The sequence below is a fragment of the Stenella coeruleoalba genome, assembly GCF_951394435.1.
Source record: "Stenella coeruleoalba genome assembly, chromosome: 4".
Classification (NCBI taxonomy): Eukaryota; Metazoa; Chordata; class Mammalia; order Artiodactyla; family Delphinidae; genus Stenella; species Stenella coeruleoalba.
In genome coordinates, this window is record NC_137149.1 from 65,410,640 (window position 1) to 65,432,697 (window position 22,058).

The window sequence follows — 22,058 nt, forward strand, 5'->3', positions numbered from 1 at the left end:
GAAAAAGTTGCAGCAGGGAAGGCTTCATGAAGTGTTGTGTAGATTATAATCAATTTGATAACTGGTTGCCGTAGCCTTTCCAGATTGATTCTATATGCAGGATTTTTTGGAGACCATTGGAGATTGATTTTCCTGATATTTGTAGCCTCTGTGTCTGTTGCTGTGATGTCTGTAATCCTTTCTTTTTCTTCTTGAACAGGAGACTGATGACGTTGAGAGCCCTAAACGTAGTATTCGAGACAGTGGCTACATCGACTGCTGGGACTCTGAGCGCAGTGACTCCCTCTCTCCCCCTCGACACGGCAGAGATGATTCCTTCGATAGCCTGGATTCCTTTGGCTCCCGTTCCCGGCAGACACCTTCGCCAGATGTAGTCCTCAGGGGAAGCAGTGATGGTAGGTTGGAGCCTTAATAAACTGCACATCTTAGAATCAAACATTAACAAGGGCCGCCTTGTCACCGGCCGAGAGATTGGCCCTAGAAAGGTAGACTCCATATCCACCTTGCTGGAATCTGGTAACTCTAAACTGGTAGGGAAAAAAATCTCTTAATGTTGTTTTTCGTGGTCCTTAGAATTTTGGTTGGCTTTGCCAGCAGCTGGTTTGAACACTGCCTCAATGAGCGTATCATCTGTTGGAAAATGTGTTACATCATTCCTCCCTGGGTCTCAGTAAACCAAGACGCTGTGCAGACCATTAGCTCATAAAGTGTGCCGAAGGTTTATATGCTCCAGGTACGAGGAAGGGAAATGTTTGAGTGAGTACCACACTGTGTAAGTGAAAGTAGATCAACTTCCAGCAAACTGGAAACACACTGCGCACACTTAGGAAAGCTCTGAAGCTTGGGATTGTGAAACCGTAATTGGCACAGTTTGGGCAATGCTTTTGATACCTGACCATTGACTAGAGCGATGCCGGTGGCCATTAATGTATAGAACACAGCCCAGACTGCCTGTTTCTTCTGAGGCTGGGTTTGATTTAAATCCCATGCATTTTATGTCACCTGAAAGGAATGATCATTTTTCTTTACAAAAATGTATGGTCATGCAACCTGATGTAAATTGAACACATATTTTCCAAGAGCTGTTTACCGTACTTATCTTGCACCTTTGTGCTTTTAGGAAGGGAAGATAGATTGGCTCTGCATGTATAAACTTGCAGAAAGACACTTAGCCTGGTGGGGAATTTTTTTTATTTGTGTCTATTTCTTTTTCATGTATTGCTTGACTGAAGCTAATGTTTCTAGAGACTTTAAGTCTTCTGTCTGAGATGAAAATTATCTTTTATAGCTAAAAGATCCCTTTCAGCTATAAAATTCTATGTTACCAAAATACTTGGGTATTTAACATGCCCAGGTCCTGAGTTCATTACTCGACCCCTGGTATCTCATTTAACCCTCAGCACATATTACAAGATACTCAGTATCTGACTTAGTCCTCTGCGAAACATTCCTTAGTCATATTTTACAGATGAATCTTAGAGAGGTTAAGTAATCATCCTAACATTGTCTTTTTTTTTTTTAAGTAATTTTTATTTATTTATTTATTTAGGCTGCGTTGGGTCTTCGTTGCTGTGTGCAGGCTTTCTCTAGTTGCGGCGAGCGGGCTTCTCATTGTTGTGGCTTCTCTTGTTGCGGAGCACGGGCTCTAGGTGCATGGGCTTCAGTAGTTGTGTCACACGGGCTCAGTAGTTGTGGCACGTGGGCTTAGTTGCTCCACGGCATGTGGGATCTTCCCGGGCCAGGGCTCGAACCTGTGTCCCCTGCATTGGCAGGCGATTCTTAACCACTGCTCCACCAGGAAAGTCCCCTAACATTGTTTTTAAGTGCCCTAAGTCGCTGTAAGTAGTGTAACAATGTTAGCCTCAAGAAACGTGAGTCCAAAACTTATACCCTAAAGCTTAATTTACCCACACTTCTTTCTGTTTGCCTAATAGATTTTTCAAATTCTAGCATGACTGAACTAACGCTTTTGTTTAGTACTTAAACTTTCCAACAACTAGATTAGCCTCAGGGCCACATCGTATGTGACTCCTAAAGAATTCCATGGTGCATTGTGAACTGCTTGAAAAACATTTCTAAAAATTTACATGACATCTTAAGTCCCACCCACAGTATTAGAAGTTACAATACCAACTGCATGATCTAATTGACCTTTAACATAACTGAAAGGGAGATTTACTTTTGTGAAACATATTTTAACCAAACTATTTCATCCATATTATTTTGATTGTTTTAAAAAATTATTATTGTCTCATCCTAGTTTTTAATAACTGGTAATGCAGATCCTTTATTTATTCTGTCACCAGCTTCGAGGGGTTCAGAGTTTATAATGAGCTACATCTTGAAGGGATTTGAGATGGTAATTACTAATATTGTACTAATCTGTGCTGAGGCACAATTTCGTTTGCAGCAGTTAAGATTGATAAGCCAGAGTCTTTTCATAAAAGTTTTTCCCATGTAAAGAAAAACATGAAATTGAGCTTCACAAAACACCATCCATGAAACAGCATCTTAACACACAGCTTTCACCAATCAGCCTGATACCTTCAGGCTTATGTTCTTGTAAACTAATCAAGACCTAATGAGGTTTTAAAGAAAAACAACACTTTTTATCTGCCTTAAAAAAATGTGGTATAATTTTATCCAAATAGATGTTGTATTTCATTAGAGCTTATGGTATATTTTTTAAGTGATGATAATCAAGAAGATTGCTGGTCCTAATAAACACTTCCAAATTTAGAAGAACATTTTAATTCTTGAAAACTTATTTCCTAGGACTCACAGTCAATTAGGGAAAGTCTTACCATGAAATTCTCCAACAACATATTGGCTCAATAGAGAGAGTTTTCATTTTATTATTACTGAGGTCCACTGACCCATTCAGTAGGGATGACCAAGAGCCACACTCGTAAGAGGTGCCACGATTCCATGGGTTGGACACGAGAGCCACCTGGTAAGGAGGCTGTGGACCTCCAGGGTCAATTCAGCCAATCTGGCTTGCTAAATAAGTGCCCAGCTCCTCCCTCACCCTCACTGGCATGCCTTCTGAGGCCACTAATAAGCTTCCCTGAACAGGAAATACAAAACCTTCCACTCAGGTGCTTTTAAAATTAAGAACATATTTTATAAACACAATGCATATTGTTAAATAAATATTCTTATCTTTTATAGAAAAGACGAGTTAAGGGAGAGAAATAAGGAATGAGAGAAATTAGAGTGTTAGAGGAGATGAAAAAGCAATGGGCTGGCGGTGTGTATGGTAAAGATACATAAAAAAAGATAGACCCGGGCTTCCCTGGTGGCGCAGTGGTTGAGAGTCCGCCTGCCGATGCAGGGGACACGGATTCGTGACCCGGTCCAGGAAGATCCCACATGCCGCGGAGCGGCTGCGCCCGTGAGCCATGGCCGCTGAGCCTGCGCGTCTGGAGCCTGTGCTCCGCAACGGGAGAGGCCACAACAGTGAGAGGCCCGCGTGCCGCAAAAAAAAAAAAAAAAAAAAGATAGACCCCTAGTTGCTGGAAGGGAGAGAAACGTAGCCCAGGCGTAAAGGAAGGATCAGACTTTGATAAAAGTATGTCCGCCTCATCCCGTGCAATGTTGGGCATAGATGGAGATGCCACCCTAGTACATTTTCATGTTTTCAGGGTGAAGTCAAGTCAAGATCTTTTTGGGCTTCCCTGGTGGCGCAGTGGTTGAGAGTCCGCCTGCCGATGCAGGGGACGCGGGTTCGTGCCCCGGTCCAGGAGGATCCCACATGCTGCGGAGCGGCTGGGCCCGTGAGCCATGGCCGCTGAGCCTGCGCATCCGGAGCCTGTGCTCCGCAGCGGGAGAGGCCACAGCAGTGAGAGGTCCGTGTACCACAAAAAAAAAAAAAAAAAAGATCTTTTGAAGTCTTGGCCTGAGATAAGAGGGGTTCTAACACTTATGGAAAGTATACCTCACCAGCCACTATCTGGGTGCTTTACATCTCTTGTAATCATCACGACAACCTAGGAGAGCTGTATTATCACCTCCTTATTTCCAGTGAGGACACTGAGGTACAGAGGGCTTCAATTTCCCAGTCACACAGCTAGTAGATGATGGAGCTGAAATTAGACCCTGGTCTCTAGGTCCAAAACGTTACGCTTCTTTCAGCTGAGCCACTCTGCCTCAGGGCATTTGCAAATTAACTTTTCTTGAAGTGCCTGTTGAAGACATTCATCAAAGGCTAATTGGGGAAAAAAAAAAAAGGTTATCTGTTTATGTGTTAAACAACCTATTTTGAGACTCTCTCTCAGTATATTATGGACAATACGTTTTTAGATATTGTACCAAAATAAGTTTCATAGATTACAGGATTTTAGAACGGGATGTGGCGGGGGGGGGGGGGGGGGGACCGAGACAACTCTAATCCATACTAAGCCTTCATAGTTGATTGAAGAATCATTTTCTTTCATTCATTTATTCAGCAAAATACAGTTCTTCCCCCAGCCAGGATGCTTTAGGCAAAGGACATTTTTCCAAGAGAAGTGTGTTGCAGAGGAAGGAGCTGTTTATTCTCTACTTGTGCCCAAAGTTAGGAAACTGCAACAGTGCACATCATGATGACAACATCCTTTTAGCAAAGTCTGATCCTTCCTTTCCCCAGGGCTATGCTTCTCTCCCTTCTAGCAACTAGGGGTCTTTCTTGGGCTGGAATCTGGAGAACAGAAACTGGAGTCTGGAGCTGTTACTTACCAGCCATGGAGAAAGGGCTCTTTGGGTCTCTCTGGGCCTCTGTTTCTACCACTGTAAAATGGGGATAATATCAAATAGGGAAACAAATCCAAGTGCTTAGCAAGTTAAGGTAGTATTAGTGTTTGTTATAAAGCATTCACAGGGGGCTCTAAATATTTTATTATGACACTGAGACAGATAGACTTGATAAAAGACAGGGTGAGAAGGGAGTTAAGTTATGAATCAAAAACCAACAAGTAATGAAATGGTCAAAACTTCAGAAGGGAGGCTGAAAGCAAGTGGCATGAATAATTCATAAATTGAATATTTCATCTGCAGCAATGAACAGCTTGTTTATGGTCAATGCTTTAACTTTCACCATTTTTTAAAAGCCATTAAATCATTTTATCTCCAGGGCAATTCATTTCATTCCTATTTTTACAGAAAAAGGACAGGCAAGTGTGTTAGAGGCAAGCCTAGGAGCCCACAGGTCATCAGTGGCAGATCCAGAACTATTATGGCATAAAGAGTAGTCAGTGTTTGTTAAGCACTTACTCGGGGCCAAGTACTGTACCCAAGAGTTTTACATGTATCTGATCCTCCCAGCAGCACTATGAAGTAGGTGATATTATTATCCTCACTTTATAGATTGGGAAACTGAGGTTTGGAGTGGTGAAGTGACAAATGACAAAACTAATGAGTGTCAGAGCTCAAAATGAAGTGGATCTGACTTAACCCCCCTGCACTACCCACTCTGCTAGGCTGCCACATCGCTCGACTCTTAGTTTAAGGTTCTTTTCACACGGGTAAGGAGGTCAATTTCTATTTGCTATCAGTGGAGTTGAAGAACCTTTTCATAATGCTCTCAGTGATTAAGAGTTTTCAACCAGCATTCAGATGGTGGCTGCCTGTCACAGTAGTGTGTGTTTTCATGACAATTTCACTCTAATGGATCTTAGAAATCTGGTGAGATGAGACTCAGGAAACAAGGATACAATATAATTATGGGGACTATTGACCAACAAAAGACTGATGTTGGTAACATTGAATTCCTCTGTGTTGTGTAAAACACTGTTTAAGCCAAACTAATTCATTGATTCATCTGATCATTTGAGGATACCCACTGTGCCCAAAGACACTGTGATAAGTACAGTGTGAAGGATATAAAGCCCTTATTTTCAAAATACAAGGTAGAAAGCATAATGCATCAGAAGAGAAATAGACCTTCGGGCCATAGTGTTCATAGGAAACAAAGATTGCCTCCAGCTATGGGTACCAGGAAGGGCTCCGAGGTAGAGGAATACGCACTTATTATAACTCAAGCTGTTTCCTGGAAGGCAACCCCTTGGTATAATCCATACTGATCATTTTTCTGAATTCCTATAGTTCTTATATGTCTGTGCTCGTTGATTATAACTGATATTCTCCAGGTGTTTCATGAGTTGGTTAAAGGTACCTCAAAGACAAAGGATTATAAATCCTTCATAATTCTTATTTGTCAGAATATCTAGCGCAGTGTAAGACATGCAACAACAGGTGCTGAGTAAAAACTCCACTGGTAAATTTATGTTTCTTCTTCTGAGAGTTGAAGGATCTGAGCAGGCGTATAGTTCTATTGCAAATGTGTTGTTAATTGTAACTCTCAGATACAGCTAAGCTTTCTTCTTCTTTTTTTTTAATTTGACCTTTTTTTTCCTGATTAGAATGGAGAGCTTTTCCCAGAGTGGATTAATTTCGACTGATACTTTAGATTTGTTAAGTGAATAATTTAAGGAAGTAATCCCGGGAACCCACAGATGTAACCACATCCCCCATACTGCATACTTGCCATTGGGAACTTTATTGCTAGCCCAGCACACTTTCTCAGCACCCATCCTCTCTTCCCAGGGAGAGGAAGCGACTCTGAATCCGACTTGCCCCATCGGAAGCTGCCGGATGTGAAGAAGGATGACATGTCTGCGAGGCGGACATCCCACGGTGAGCCAAAATCAGCAGTGCCTTTTAACCAGTACCTCCCCAACAAAAGCAACCAGACAGCCTACGTCCCCGCACCTCTGAGAAAGAAGAAAGCAGAGCGAGAGGAATATCGGAAGAGCTGGAGTACTGCCACCTCCCCCCTGGGTGGGGAGAGGCCCTTCAGGTAAGACCTGGACTGCGCTGCTCCCATCCTGGCTTGTGGTACAGGAATTATGGCCCCGGGACAAGAATGATCTCAAAGAGCCATTTTAGAACTTTGGTGTCAGATTACAGATGGAGGTGGGCAGGACAGATCTTCAGAGAGGGATTGTCATGATAGAATATAAGTTTCGTGAAGGCACCTGTTCTAGGTGTGCCTGGCACACAGTAGGTATTCAACCAATACTGGTCTAATGAGCAGATTTTAACGAGCAGATTTTTGAAACTAGCTCTATCGACAGGACATTGAGAACATCTGTCATCCATGGCCTTCTGTGGAGACTGACTCCCACTCCTGTTAGATCAGGTGCAGTAAGACCTTTTATCTAGATGTAAGTTTATCTAGATATGAGCTCAAGCGTTATTGAAGGGATGCATGAACATGCTTGAGTCACATGTAGAAACAGTCATAATGAAATGGAAGAAACATTGGACTTCTCATCTCTTGAGACAAACAAGCAGTCTTTCCCCTAATCTCTGATTATGTTTTTGTATTTATTCATTCATTTATTCAGCAAGTATGCATCTAGTGAGCTTCTACTACATGCTAGGTACTATCTTTTAGGCTTTGGGGACCCAGTGGTAGCTAAGATAGAGTCCCTGCCTTCAAGAACCGTAGAGTCCAATAAAAGAAACTTAAACAGTCTTGTCTAATCCCTTTCAGCAAAACCACCCATATCATTGCATGGTTATTCCTTGTAGTCCACCTTTATTATCTATGATTTCCGATTGAATAAATATTAAAAGTTTTAATTATTGAACAAAACATGAATTTTACCTTTCTAGAACAAAAGGTTTTTGCCTTTCAATATCAATTTTGAAATAGCTCTTAATCAATGTCGAGATTATGATGCATTGTATTAATTTAAAAATGGCTGCATTTAATTTTTTTCACATTACCAGGATCATATTGCATGCTATGATTTTTTTTTAAGTGGAAGTAATATCAGAATGACCAGGAGATGACATGGGATCTGCTCCCCAGCCTAGTCTGTTAGTTTGGTCAATTATGTTGTCCAACTCACTAGCTATCCTGAAACAATAGAGGAAGAGGGAAGTGAAGTGGGGTCTCCTTGTGAAGAGGACCCCGTCCGCCGAATGGACCCTGGTGGGAAGCCTCCTGGTGGTGGGTTAGAATTACCCACCGGCAGTGGGAAGGCGCAGCCTCCTCCAGAGGGGGCTGCGGTGGCACCAGCTCCCAAGTCTGAAGAGGAAGATGCTGCTGAAATCCAAAAGCGCAGAAGGCTAGAGCAAGCTGGAATCAAGGTCATGCCAGCAGCACAGCGCTTTGCCAGGTTAGCTTTCCGGGCCAAGGACAGGCCTGGCTGGCTTTGTGCATGCCTGGAGGTTTGGAATCTGTCTGGTGTGATGGAGTTTCCATCTTGTTTTCCCACTTCCTGCTTTATCCGTTGCATCATTATTTCCTACTTGCAGCAGATAGAAATAGCTAATAGTCTTTGTCTTCAGGCCTGTCTGTGCTGAGTTTCTGGTTCTTTTAAATGGAGGTGAAGAGGGAGCTTTGTGCTGCTTGAGTAGACCTTGTCCTGGTCAAGTATGTGTGGTCAGTCATTTGTGGGCTGCAGGATTTATCTTGCAATAACATCTTATTTTTCAATTGTTTATGGCTTGTTAATTTTCACACTACCCCTAAATGGCTCTTATCTTACTTTACACATCACTAGAAAATAGTTCTTTGGAATGGGGAACACTCTCTTTAGAAAGAGTGGCTGGCTGACAAAAATCCACTTACTTTCTTTGTCCCAAGGGAGTAGTAAGTAAGATTAGGTTTATTTGACTCATTTTCTAAAGCTCGTTGATTCAAAAACAAAGAATGGAGTAATTACTTCTCTTAATTGTAACAAAGGCACTAGTATACAGTCCTGGTGGCCTCATATTACATGTGAGATAGAGACCTTTAGCAATTGAAGTCACAGAAAACTATAGTTCTACAGTTTTGTGTAGTGTTCGGGGAAGCTGATTCATTTTTCTCATATAATAGCCACAAAGATACTAACAAATAATAGTGAGACCAAAATTTATTTGACAAATTGAAATTCATAACAGTTTGACAACTGAAATTCCTTTGCCACTTGATGTTCCATTTAATCCTAAAAGGTAGGTGATATGCCCATTTTCAAGCAGAGTAAACTGAGGATCAGTGAAAGTAAGTTACTTGACCGTCTCAGAGCTGGTTACCACTGACCTGGTGGCCAGATTCAGATGTTCTGACCATAGTGCCACAGCTGCCTCACACACATTGAATGGAATGTCTTCCATTCCTCCATACAACTCGATGTGTGATTCTTGCTGTGGTCTAGGTCTTCAGTGAAAGTTCCAGTACTGACTTATATGGATTTAATCCTAGAGTAGCTTTGTACTGATAAAACATCAAGGAGGTAATTCTTTCTGTCTGTGGTATCCCACAAACAGGCTTGTCTGTCCTAAACATGTATGTGCTTCTAGAAAACTCTAACATAAAACTGTGCTAATGTTACAAGCAACTCTCTGGGTCTCTGAAATAATGAAGGGTAATGTCATAGAATCTTCAAAAGAGAAATAAATCCAGATATTCTTTAAATTTTGGTTCAGAGACCTTGTGAGACACATGCTTTTTCAACATCATTTGAGCTTCTACTTATATCAAAGACCAGGCTAGATGCTGAGAATACAAAAATGAAATATACCCCCTTACCGTTTTTCAGATTTTTTCTGCTTCTGTCTTCAAGTCTAGGGCACAGTGGAAATAGGTAATAGGTGATACAGATAAGAGTATGAATTTATAAAAAATCTTTAACCTTAATACCCTTGACACACATACCTTCATTTTTTATCACATCTGTAAAGTCTTTAACTAAAATTTACCAAAGACACTATCATCTTTATGATGTATTTTTTTTCTTGTTATCTTCAAAAATTGCCAATCTGCTTGATTTTTTAAATCTCATTTTAAAAAAATTGATTTTTCCATGATTACTAATGCTGTTGACTATTATACCATGTTTATTGGCTACTTGGGTTTCTTCTTCTATAAATTCTCTCATATCCTTTGCCATTTATTTTTTCCTTTTAAAAAAAATATTGTATTGTGGTAAGAACACTTGGCATGAGATCTACACTCTGAACAAATCTTTAATTGTACAATACAGTGTTGTTAACTACAGATACAATATCATACACCAAATCTCTAAAATTTATTCATCCTGCTTAACTGAAACTTTATGCCTGTTGATCAGCAATCCCTATTTCATCCTCCCTCAGCCCCTGGCAGCCACCATGCCACTCTTTGATTCTACGTATTTCACGACTTTAGCTACTTCATATAAGTGGAATCATGCAGTATTTTTCTTTCTGTGACTGGCTTAGTTCACTTAGCTTAATGTCCTCAAGATTTATCCATGTTGTCACATATTATAGAATTTACTTCTTTTATAAGGCCAAATAATATTCCTTTGTATGTATATACAACATTACCCTTATCCATTCATCCCTTGATAGACATTTAGGTTGTTTCTACATCTTGGCTATTTTGAATAGTGATGCAATGAGATAGGAGTGCTAAGATCGCTTTGAGATCCTGGCTTCATTTCTTTTGGATATGTACCCAGAAGTGGGATTGCTGGATCACACGATAGTTCTGTTTTTAATTTTTTTAAGGAAACTCCATATCATCTTTAGAGTATCCAAAAGAGCAAGGGGAGACAAATGGGCAGATACTTTAAGAGAACTCGGCACAGCCAGGAATCATGATGACGTAGAGAAAAGAAAAGAGTAGGCAAAGGCTGGGGATTCCACGAGTATACTGTGCCTCTTCAGTAACTGGGAGGTTTATTTTCTGCTAAAACAGTACAGTCTTTTATGACAGCTCCCATTCTGTGTACAAACCTAGAATCACGGTTAGTTTACAAATGTAATTCTAATTGATGAGTAGTATATTTTTGTGGTAATTTTTGCTCCTGTCCATGTTCCTGTTATCTGCCTTAATTTTTACATATTTTATCCAAGTTAGCTCTATTAAGCAGAAATTCGCAGGTCAGTTAATATCTGCAAATGTCAGTTAACGTCACACCTTAGAGCTACTGACTTAGCATTTAAGACGGAGTTCAGGAAAATCATGCATATTCCCAGAGAATGTTCCCAATAGCAACACAACACAGCTGCTCCAAACACCCAGAATTCATTTGTTGATAGATTTTTCAGCTGCTAGCTCTCTCATAAAAATTTTATACATACCATGCCACTAGCCTGGCCTGTCTGTGTCTTTGTCACCTACTTTTTGCAGCCCACAGCAGAGTTGACAGTCATTCTAAGTTTATCCACATTTGGGATCCTGCTTTTAATGTGGCAGAAAGTAGCTTAACTGGAATGAAATGCATATCATGAAGAAGAAAAGGATTCTTGGTGTCTGGAAAATAAGAATATAAAACATTTAAATATGCTGACGTCTCTTAAGGCATTGTAACCTCAGTCTCCTATCTTTGCAATCCAGATGAATTCTGGCCACCACATCTTGGAACCCAACAAGAGGCCCCAGATATTTCTTGCGGCCCATTTTTTTAGCTGGGAAAGTCTGTGTTTGGAGAGATGGGTAGAGGATGAGGCATAGGCAAGGAAGGAGGCATGTAGACAAGAGTAAGGCTGTACTTTTACAGATGGGTTTTTTTTGTTTGTTTGTTTGTTTGTTTGTTTGCGGTACGCGGGCCTCTCACTGTTGTGGCCTCTTCCGCTGCGGAGCACAGGCTCCGGACGCTCAGGCTCTGCGGCCATGGCTCACGGGCCCAGCCGCTCCGCGGCGTGTGGGATCGTCCCGGACCGGGGCACGAACCTGTGTCCCCTGCATCGGCAGGCGGACTCTCAACCACTGCGCCACCAGAGAAGCCCCAGATTGGTTTTTTGGGCGTTTTTTTGGCTGTTGTTTCCCAAGTATTCTCAAACACCTCCTTAAATTATTTTTAATATATAAAAAGGAGCAGAAGTGCATGTTAGTCCATTTTCACATGAGTTTAGAAGCCTAGAAGTCCCAAGCTTCCTATCAAAGAATATATTAGGAGGTATGTTAGCACCAAGGGACAGAAAGTAGGTCTTTCTTAATAAATATGTGGGGTTGATATTTATTAGAGTTGCCACTGGAGTCAGAAGTCCATAAACTACTTTTCCTTCCCTTTTAGTTTATGATTAAGTTAGCCTAATTACCCCCCAAATATGAGACTCTGCTAAAGAAGCCAAGATCTCTGCGTTTAAGAGGATAAAGTAAGAATCAAGATTCACTTCCCCTGAATTAAAATGCCATGGAGATTTGAGTTCTCTGACTTGGTGTTTCCCATTGGAGAAGTAAACTTTTTTTTTTTTTGAACTGAATTATAGGTTTCACGTGATTGGACTTCTTTGCTAATTGTTTTCATATGTTTCAGCACTCAGTCTTTTCTGCTAGTCTGTGGATCTTCTCAAGCACATAGTAATTAATTACAGAGGGGGGGAAACCCTCCAAGGAACAATAGACATTTTAGAAATCTTTAGAGGAAGAGCAGATGCAGCTAAGTGCCAGGAACATATTCTCTCCATCCCTCCTTACCAGATGCCTGTGTCACTGCTTCTTGCTGCACAGATTCTTGGGGATCAGAGACCAGGCAGACACATAACTTGCATGAACCTTTGTGACTCTGGATGTAGCTGCCCTATTGGGACACTGTGTGAACAGGGAGGTCCCTGGTGTTGCCCGTGACATTCCCAGGAGGCCAAACAGGCTTTTCTGGAGAGCCCAGTTTCTTTCAATAGAACAAACTGACTGCCAATCTGAGCTGGTTGCTTGTGTGTTGCCAAGTAAAAGGGGGTGAAAGAAAATGCCAGCTCTTCCTTAGTTTAAATCATTATCTCATTCACTTTGAAATATATAAGCCTTAGAAACTTTGAGACAAGAGCTTTTCCTCCCCCTCACCTGCTTAGGACCCACAATCTCTCCTACAAAGATAGCCTTACTTGTCTTAGGACAGGGTTGCCAGGTTGAAGGCAAGGCTTGGCATTTCTCATTTCACATTAGACTGTATTCCTTCTTTAAAAAAAAAAAATTATTTATTTTTGGCTGCTTCAGGTCTTAGTTGGATCTTCCGTTGTAGTGTACGGGCTTCTCTCTAGTTGTGGCACGTGGGCTCCAGAGCACGTGGGCTCAGTAGTTGCGGCGCTCAGGCTTAGTTGCCCCGCGGCATATGGGATCTTAGTTCCCCGACCAGGGATCGAACCCGTGTCCCCTGCATTGGAAGGCGAATTCTTAACCACTGGACCATCAGGGAAGCCTGTGTATTCCTTCTTAGTAAAGCAGTGATCTGGGTCCGTCGAGCAACCCCTACTTCCCAAGGCAACTAACTCATCTGTGAATGACTCAGACAAAATAAAAGTGCCAAACCGCCCCATGAATATCAAGCCAGACAGCCAGGGTCTGCCACTTAAATTTACTTACTTTACCTACATTCAGATGACTGGAACTGGAAACCTCAGTGGACACGATAATACTGATCTTGCAGGGTTGTCATAAAAGTTAACGTATCTGGAATATACCAGCTCTTCAGAGGTATTATAATTATTGAAAAACAAAGTAGAATATACTGAAGCTTTGCAATAGACTGACCTTCAGAAAAGAAGGGCTCGTTATAAAAAGTCATTTAAATATTCTGCTAACTAGACACCTGCGAACATAGTCCTACATATCTGCCTTATACACATTATTTATTACTTCATAGCCAACAGTGCCGGCCCAGAATTTATGTCATTAAATTTTTGCTCTCTCTGAGTCTGCTGGAAGCTCTGAATTTACAGGATCCAAGCAATTAGCAGAATGTCACTGTGATCGTTTTTTCAAGTGGGCAGGGAGTGGCTTTAAGAGGCCAATGATATGGAAAGCTTTCTTCACCCCCTTTTTTTAAGTCTACATATCTAAATTGAGATCACTTGAAATGAGTCCCGCTACACTGGGCATTTAGCCTGAAAAGAAACACCCTGGGGAGTTTGTAGCCTGGCTGGACTCACATGATGCATAATGCACGAGATTCTCCCTTCTCAAATTGGCATCACAAATTGGCATGGCTATTTGCATAAATGCATACGTTTTATTCCATAGTATTCTGCCTGAGTTGGGGAAAATTGAAACCCAGGACCCTGGTCAAAAAATGAAAGGAGTGTTGCTTTGGGACTTGAAAGCTTCAAGCTCAGGATCTGCTCCTTTACTGGAATTGGAGTCGGATCAGCTGAGATGAGATAATGCGTTTGAAAGGGCTCTGTAAACTGTAAAGTGCTGTGCAAGCACTGTAAGGTATGATTAGTTAGCATTCTACTGTCATTAATCCTGGCTGAACATTGCTGTCTGTACCCAGCAGTGCAAATCACGACTTCATTCTAAGCACAGCTCATGTGATCCCTTTATTTAGTAACCAAAATACTTCTCTTTCTCCTACTTCCTTAGTAATGATAATGCCTTATTTTCTGTATGATGTTCTGCTTTCAAAACTGTTCCTGGCCGTGTCCTTTGTTTAATGAATAGTGCAGTGATTAGGAACAGGACCTCCGGAGCCAGACTCCCTGGGTTTGAATTTTAACTTCAGCAGTGGCACTTTGAGCTTGGGCAAATTTCTTCACCTAATCTCAGTTTCCACTCTATAAAATGGGGATGCTAATCACACTACCATTGCAAGGCTAGTATTAAGGTTAAACAAATTAACACTAGAAGGAATTCTGGCACGTTGTGGGCGCTCAATAATAGTTAACCACCTTCTTTGTCATCATCAATGTGCTTTTTAAATAATGCGTTTTTGAAGAGATTAATTCAATGGCCTATCATTTCCCACTGACCATCCTTTATGGCCACAGTCAACCAATACCAGTTGGTTCTTGCCAGACTTGTTGGCTAAGGATGCAGGGAGGAGAGTGAGCATGGTCCAGGAGTGGCCAAGCAGGAGACCAAGAGCCGGAGTGCAACTCAAAGGGCAGAATTTTATATTTTAAGAAATAACTTTATTCAGAGATCAGAGCACCACCCACCACCTCCAAATTCCACGATTTAAACTTTTATTGAGAATAGTGGTCAGCAGGAGAAGGAGTTTTCTGGACATGACTAATGATGGTTTGATTTTTCCAAAAGTCAGGAGTGAGGGCCTGCTGTTCTGTTAGGCTGACAGGCCTCCTCTGCAGCAGTACAGGGTAAGCAACAGACAGCAGGCCACCTGGTCAGCCAGAGTAGACAGCGTTTCCTTGCTTGTATTAGCTCAGCCAGGCTAATTCCTCCTGTCTTCATTTCTGAGACAACCTGTCCCATGACCATGAAGAATTTACCCTTAATCCTCCTTCAGAAATCGGATACAAAGCAGGTGAGCTTTCTTTAGAAGTCAAGGTGCTTTATCTACTCACCATCTCTATGAACTGAGAAGATAATAAATGATATTTATAAAGTTTTAATCTTTTATTATGACTTAGAAGCAAGGCTGATCTTATGAGTAGGGGGGAGGAGTTTGTTTGAATATCAGAAAGGCGCCATTGACTGTATTCCCACCCTACCCAACCCCAACAAGAACAAAAAACAAAGCATAAAAAGTCCTAAGATTCCACCATTAAACTGCATTTCTCTTTAAATTCTAAAGAATTTAAAGTTTGGTGCCTTCAAGATTTCCTTGAAAATGAAAATAGCCCTAAGTAAACATTTTGGCGAAATGTCTTAATAGGATTTACTTGACAGCTAGCATATGACAAAGCAGAAGAGCTGGGCGGTGGAGAGTCATGGGGGTAAAAGACCAAAGAAAAGGTTGCTGGTGGGAGGGTGCAGGGCACGATAAGCTTTTGTGCCTGAGTCCATCCTGTCCATGGTCATAAACTATTCCAGATGTTTCAGGTTAGCTCAGCTCTGCAGAAAGACCATCCTTACACTTTGCAGCCTGGGACACATCCCAGGTGTGCTGTCACATAGCTGCACTCATTAGCATTCCTCCAGATCAGTTTCTTGGTAGCTCAGATTTTTGCCCTGTCAGTCAAAATAAACTGAGTACCTATTGGGTACATTATTAATGTGCCAGAGAAAAAATAATAACAAAATGCTTCTTACTTTTCCCAACTTCATGAAAAGAATTTGGATTGCCACTTTCAGAGCCATTTAGGATCCTGCCTTTCTGACGCTGATGGGGCACTGCAAGTTAAATGAATTTTTTAGTATTGCTAGTAGCTGACTAAATTCCAGGTTTTGAAACCCACCCTAACCCTGCTGCAACTCTGGACTAAAATAGTAAACAGATGTCATCTGGACTAATGATATTGAGAAGACCTTTCACTAACAAGACAGTTGGCTGCCTGGAGATGGGGATTTAAAAACTGTTTTGGTCTGATCCCATGTGGAGTTCCGTTTAATTTTGCTTTATCAGTCAAAAGCAATTAAGTGATGAGAAAGAAGCTGTTCGAGATATTATCCTTCGCAAAGAAAATCCTTTCCTGATCCACCAACACAGCAGAGATTCAGAATCAGAAGATGAGGTTGCACGTCGACTGCCTGATCTTGAGAAAGATGACTTTGCCGCCAGGAGAGCTAGGATGAACCAGACCAAGCCAATGGTGCCACTGAATCAACTCCTCTATGGGCCTTACCGAAAAAAAGAGGCAGAGAAATCAGATGGCAGCAAGCAACCCTCCAAGGGAATCTCAGAAAAGAAAAGTCTAGAACATAAAAGGTGTGCTCTGTGTGTGTGTGTCTATGAAGGAGAGAGAGAATATAGTTCGGCAAAGGTGATTTGTATGAAAGCTCCCCATTCCTCTATTTCCTGCCCTAATTACATATAATCAGTAATGGTGGTTTGTTTTAAAGTGGAACCCCAGATATCCAGTCTCTCCGAACTTCAGATGGCAGGGAGTGGAATGGTCCTGTCCAAGATAGGGCTGAATTCACCAAATAAATATGGAGCTCAAGTGTGCAGATGTGCTATATGTGGGCATATCACCACGTATGGGTGCTGGTGTCAGAGACGGGCTTTATTGGCATAAATAGACATGTGCTATTGCTGATCAGGGAACAGCCACCTCTCAAGGTTGCTCCAGTCCATCCATAACAGGCAGAGATCATAGTTATTCCTTAGCTATGAGCCCTTCTATCTTCTTAGCACCTTTGAGATATGGGGGGAAAACGAGGCTTGCTGTTTCTTCCCTCACACCAACACGATCACCTAGACATCTGACGATGGAGACTTCTCATTAAAAAGTCCTCAAATATATACTATAACACACTTCTATGTGTTCTGTCATAGAAATCATTTTTAAGTGAGTTTCCTTCTCCCAACTTTTCTCCCATCTTAATTAGGGAAAGGAAAGCTTAATGAAATGGAATTCGGCCAGCGATTTTTATCCTAAGAGGGATACGAATTCATTCAAGCCATCAGCCTGCTGAGTTTCAGTGTACAGAGTTCATCATTCTTGTATTTTTCCTTACATCAAAATCAGAGATCGCATCTTTATTATTTAATTGCCATATTTTTGCCTGTCACTTAAGAGGTTTGTAATCCATTGAACTAAGGATATAAATATCTAAACTGTGTTTTACACAATTAAAGTGGTTCTTTGGGCAGCGTCATTGAGATCAGTGAAGCAGTTAGTGTTTTCTATTGTTTGATTTAGGAAGCACCAGGTACAAAACACATGAAAGATCTCTGGACACAGAACAGGGATTTGAGCATAGAAGACCCGGCCCATTTTTTTATAGGACACATTCTAGCTTCGGGAGGCTCTTGGTCTTTGCAGTCCTTGTTGGCATGCCTTGTAACAAACCGTTCTCATAGGGCCTTGTGGGAGGGATCAGTTGTTGCCAGTGAAACAAAGACTTCTGGATAACTGAGTAGCATCAAGGCATATTGATGCGGATCAGCAACTTGAGTTAGGAAAAGGAGTAGCTTTTGTACCTCCCTTTTTTCCTTTCTCCTGCATGCAATTTTAATTCCTGATATTTCCAGCCCCATTTGTCTGTTGTCACCTGACTCTGTGTTTGGGGACACAGCCCATGATCTCTCTAGAGAGCTTCAAAGAACTGATGAAAAAAAGAGGGCTCCCTGGCGGCTCTGTGCTATGCCCTCCTTGATCCCCTTCCCCAAACTAAAAGCAAATAGAAAATTCTGTCGCCTTCCTATTTGCATAGGCTCTGTAAATACACCAAGTCATCCAGGTAACAAGAGAATGGTTTTCTGGCTTGGAAGATTTATTTTGAAAAAAAATGAATAGCCCTATTTATGTATATTTCTGAAATTTTCTATCTCAAGAAACATATTTAGTTAGAAACTGACTTTTAACGTGATATAATGTTTATGCACATAGATGCCACAACTTTGGTTTAAATTATGATATTGTCAACATTAGGCATCTAAAGTTCACTTCTTAGGAAAACAATTGAAAATATCAGATTTAGCATGAATAAAGGTGAACAGTTATTGACACAAGAAACAAATGGGTATTGCCTCTGTGGAGCCAGGTAAAGAGGATGCCCTCTCTGTTCTTCAAGTTTACGTTAGCCAAACCTAATTAATGCTATCAGGAGGCAGAGACTGAGTTTGAACATTGCAAGTTTCTATTCAGCATTGACTTAATCATACTTTCTGGCAGTATGAAGGTTTATGGTTGAGGTGTTCAATATGTGAACAACGTTCCAACTATCTCCAAACTAATTCTAGAATTTGGATCATGCAGAGCTCATTACTAACACTTTACTGCTGCAGAAAAAGACGTTCCAAGAAGGCTCAGGGATTCAATCAGAAAACTTGAATTCATTACAGTAACTTGAATAGTGTGGGAATTGGGCATCATTACTGTCAAACTGAAATCTCATTACCATTCTTAATAGTCTTTCAGCGAGCTCTGGCTTCTCTTCCTAAACTAAACTAGAGTCTGTCATCTGGTGGAAAAACTCTGTCTCTTTACAGTGTCAAAAGGGTAGCATAGACAAAAGTAATCAAGGCTGCAATTGATTCCATATTTTTGAGAAAGGGAGAGGTGCTTCCATCATTCCATTCTGTCTTCAGCCTCTGAATTTCCATGCTTGACATTCTGTTTGTCTGCTTCCCTTCCTGGAACCTGATTTTTCCAATAACGTGGGGGCCTGGATCAAATTGACAGAAACCAAGGCCAAACGGAAGAGGTGAAGTCGAGGGTGACCTGTATTGTGCGGGCTCAGGAGAGTGAACCTGCGGAAGAGGGGCTCAGGCAGGTGCCGGATCTTCACAAGGATGACCTGGCGCAGCGCAGAATTCAGGGCAGGCTTGGCCCTCACCGCGAGGCTCCGAGCTTTGTCGCGGTCGCCAATATAACAGAAGCCGACCGGGAGACGTGGGAGAGGCTGAAAGTGTCAGGAAAGAAGAGGTGTGTCATGTTTTCCCCTGGATTTCTCCTAACAGTGGTATCATTTAACTTTGAAGGAATCACTTATCCTTCTATCATTTTTTATTTTCATGGCCAGAAAAAATGCCTCAAAACACAGAGCATATTCTGCATGCTGAAACTTGTTAATACTAAAAATTACAAGCCACAAGGACAGGAAACATCCTCTTTAATTCAACTGATTTATTGTGAATGCTTATTTTAATAGGCTTATTTACGTGTAAGGAATTTAAACTTGACTTTTAAATAATTTTAATTATTTCATTGTACGCAAGGTTTTCTTATGCCATCATTTATGATGTTAAGAAAGCTACAGAAAACCTAAAGTGCTATTTACCTAGGCAAGACAATGATCGTTTCTTCATTTGATTGATTAATGGAAAAGCAATCCTGCTTTAGACATTGAAGTATATTTCATACATCCAGTAGTTTTTCAAAACTCTTCATTGATTTTACTCACCTTAGAAACCTTTGGAACTTATTTCCGGTTCTGACTAGGGATGGAGATGTGGAGCACACGTGTGCCCCTGAGCCTTCACCAGAAATTAAAGCAGAAACTGCCCTCCGTGATGACTTTGCCAGCCGCAAGGCAAGGGCTTATAAGAAAGCTTCCAGCCCTAGGCAAAAGTTCGTGCACTTCGGACCAGTGACAGAGATAGATCAGCAGACATGGAAGCGGCTCAGCATTGGCAGGGCTGGGCCGAAGGAGGATGCAGAGGAAGTCATCAGTCACAGCCGCAAGATTCAGACGTACTCTGTGTCCCCTGCCTTGGCGGCCATGTCCAGTTTACAGGAAGACCACAGGCTTAATCCACAAAATGACTGCAGGTACTTTTTGCCATTACATGTGCAAGGAGATCTGCATGGGAATCACTGCTGCTTTTAAAGAGTTTGCTGAAGCACATTAAAGAAACCGCCAGAGATGACGTAGTTTTAACAGCCTCTTTTGCTGGTTAGCAGCGAAGTAATGTCAGTAGGTTTCCCCACGGGGAAACGTGTGTGAAGTTAAATGACAGACATCCATTTTGATTCTGTTGTCACCAGAATCACTGCCTGGGAATGCCAGTAACTTTGGCAAATGATTCGTCTTCCCTTGGCTGCATTAAGCAGTATTTTACTTGTTGGCAATACTGAACAAACTAGATGGAATGTTTTAATGATACCCTTCATGTTTCTCCTAAAGATACATTGATAAAAATCTGGGTTATCTATACCCTCCCTCTTTCTTATCCCACGAGGGAGAAAAAAATTGTGATTAGTGTCATTAAGTTCAGATTTTGGACATCTAAGTAGACACACAAAAAAGTAAACATCTCTCCCCCCCCCCAGCTCCCGCCCAGTTTTTAAAATTATATAACAGAACATGAGTAGAAAAAGACTCTTCTTTTGAGGGTTCCTGTGAGTCAGGAGTTTCCTTGAATGAATCAATCACCATCCAAATTTGTGAGGCGTCACCTGGGAAAAGACCTTGTAGAGCTGTCATCAGTCCTCATCCTCACTGGAGGCCTTCCAGCTGTGAACTCCCAAGCCCTCTGTTGGGGATTTGGTTCCACGGGCTGGTCTTTCTTCCATTAAACAGGTATAGGGCATTTCTAAAGTTCTGGATTCTCCGTGCGCTAGGTGTGCTTGGGGAAACTTAGAGATCAGAGTACACTCTGCACCCCCCTCCCCCCCCCCCCCGCTGTCTATGCAGGGCCCAGCAAACATTTATTTACTAAAAATTTGCTTTGCCATCTCTGTGTGAATTGCCTTCCTCCCCTCTGAGGTCCCAAACCACTACCCACATGTCCTCTTTTGTCTTTAGCTGAAGGTGGTACTTAAGGTGAGGGTTTCAGCCATTTTGGTAAGCTACTCAGTTTTCCTGGGTCTCTTCCAGGTATACATGTTATCAAAATTTGTTTGAGTTTCTGTTAAAAAATAATAAGAAGAAGATTCTGGATTCTCCCAGGAAACTCCACTCCACCTGCATGGTGGGAGCAAAGCAGAGCCCTCCACGGCAGGAGGAGATGCTCAGGACAGTCTCCTCCATGCCTTGTTCATGATATCCAAAGCACACAGTGGATGGTCCATGACATAGAGAGGGGTTTCTTTGGTTCCGTACTGTGGATGACACCCTAGAGGCTGTCAATAGAAATAACCCTGGTGCATCAGAAATGCCCTGCTGGGGTTTCAGAGGCTGATGGGGGTGGGGGGTGGAAGGGGTGAGACTAAGAAATTAGTAAGGAATGCATCCTTGAGTCCTTGACTACTAAGGGGCCATCACTCAGCCCCATGGTGGCAGAGTCAGGCTAGCCTTCTCTGACTTTCTCAGGCCCATATTCTATTATCTCATTCTGAATATGTCATCCTTACTAACCGGCTTCTGGAATAGCAACCGAACCTTCTCTCTTAACCTTTCAGTCTCAGTGACTTTCACTGTCTCCTTTCCTAACTCTTTTCCCTCTTCCCTCTTGCTGCCAATGCTACTTGATCATCAACAGAATAGTGACGTCTGGTGTAGATGACCGTTGTAAGAGGGTCTGCCGGCTGGCTGTGGTGCCGGAGTCCCAGGAAGAGCATAGCTGCAGTTTAGGTGAGTGCCCGAGGAGGACAGAGAAAGGTGAGGACGTGAAGGCTGACAGGTGGGCCCAAGGCCTCTGGTGGGAATCCTTTCCTAGTAGTAAAGCTGTCCCGTCTGGCTTTAGTTACCTGCAAACAGCTGCCGCAGGATGGCAAAGAAGCGACTGAAGGAGTTGTTCAAAGAGGTTCTGAGACGGTGCCAAAGGCTGAAAGATCCGAGGAGAGCGGCCAGCCACTGTGAGCGCCTCGCC

At 42.0% G+C, this 22,058-nt stretch overlaps 1 protein-coding gene across 6 annotated transcripts in view; it reads left to right on the top strand.

Annotated features, from left to right (window-relative positions):
• The window catches only part of LIMCH1 (LIM and calponin homology domains 1), a 342,867-nt gene that overhangs the window by 248,946 nt on the left and 71,863 nt on the right, over positions 1-22,058 (top strand). For 5 of the 6 annotated variants that reach the window (XM_079919394.1, XM_079919397.1, XM_079919396.1 and 2 more), the window contains exons 7-8: positions 200-395; positions 6,583-6,835. In XM_079919394.1, the coding sequence (XP_079775520.1) occupies positions 200-395; positions 6,583-6,835 (449 nt within the window). Of the gene's footprint in view, positions 1-199; positions 396-6,582; positions 6,836-7,898; positions 8,166-16,262; positions 16,566-18,987; positions 19,231-19,746; positions 20,077-21,728; positions 21,848-21,932; positions 22,045-22,058 lie in introns of all 6 variants that reach the window. The other variant, XM_079919399.1, reaches the window with a different exon arrangement.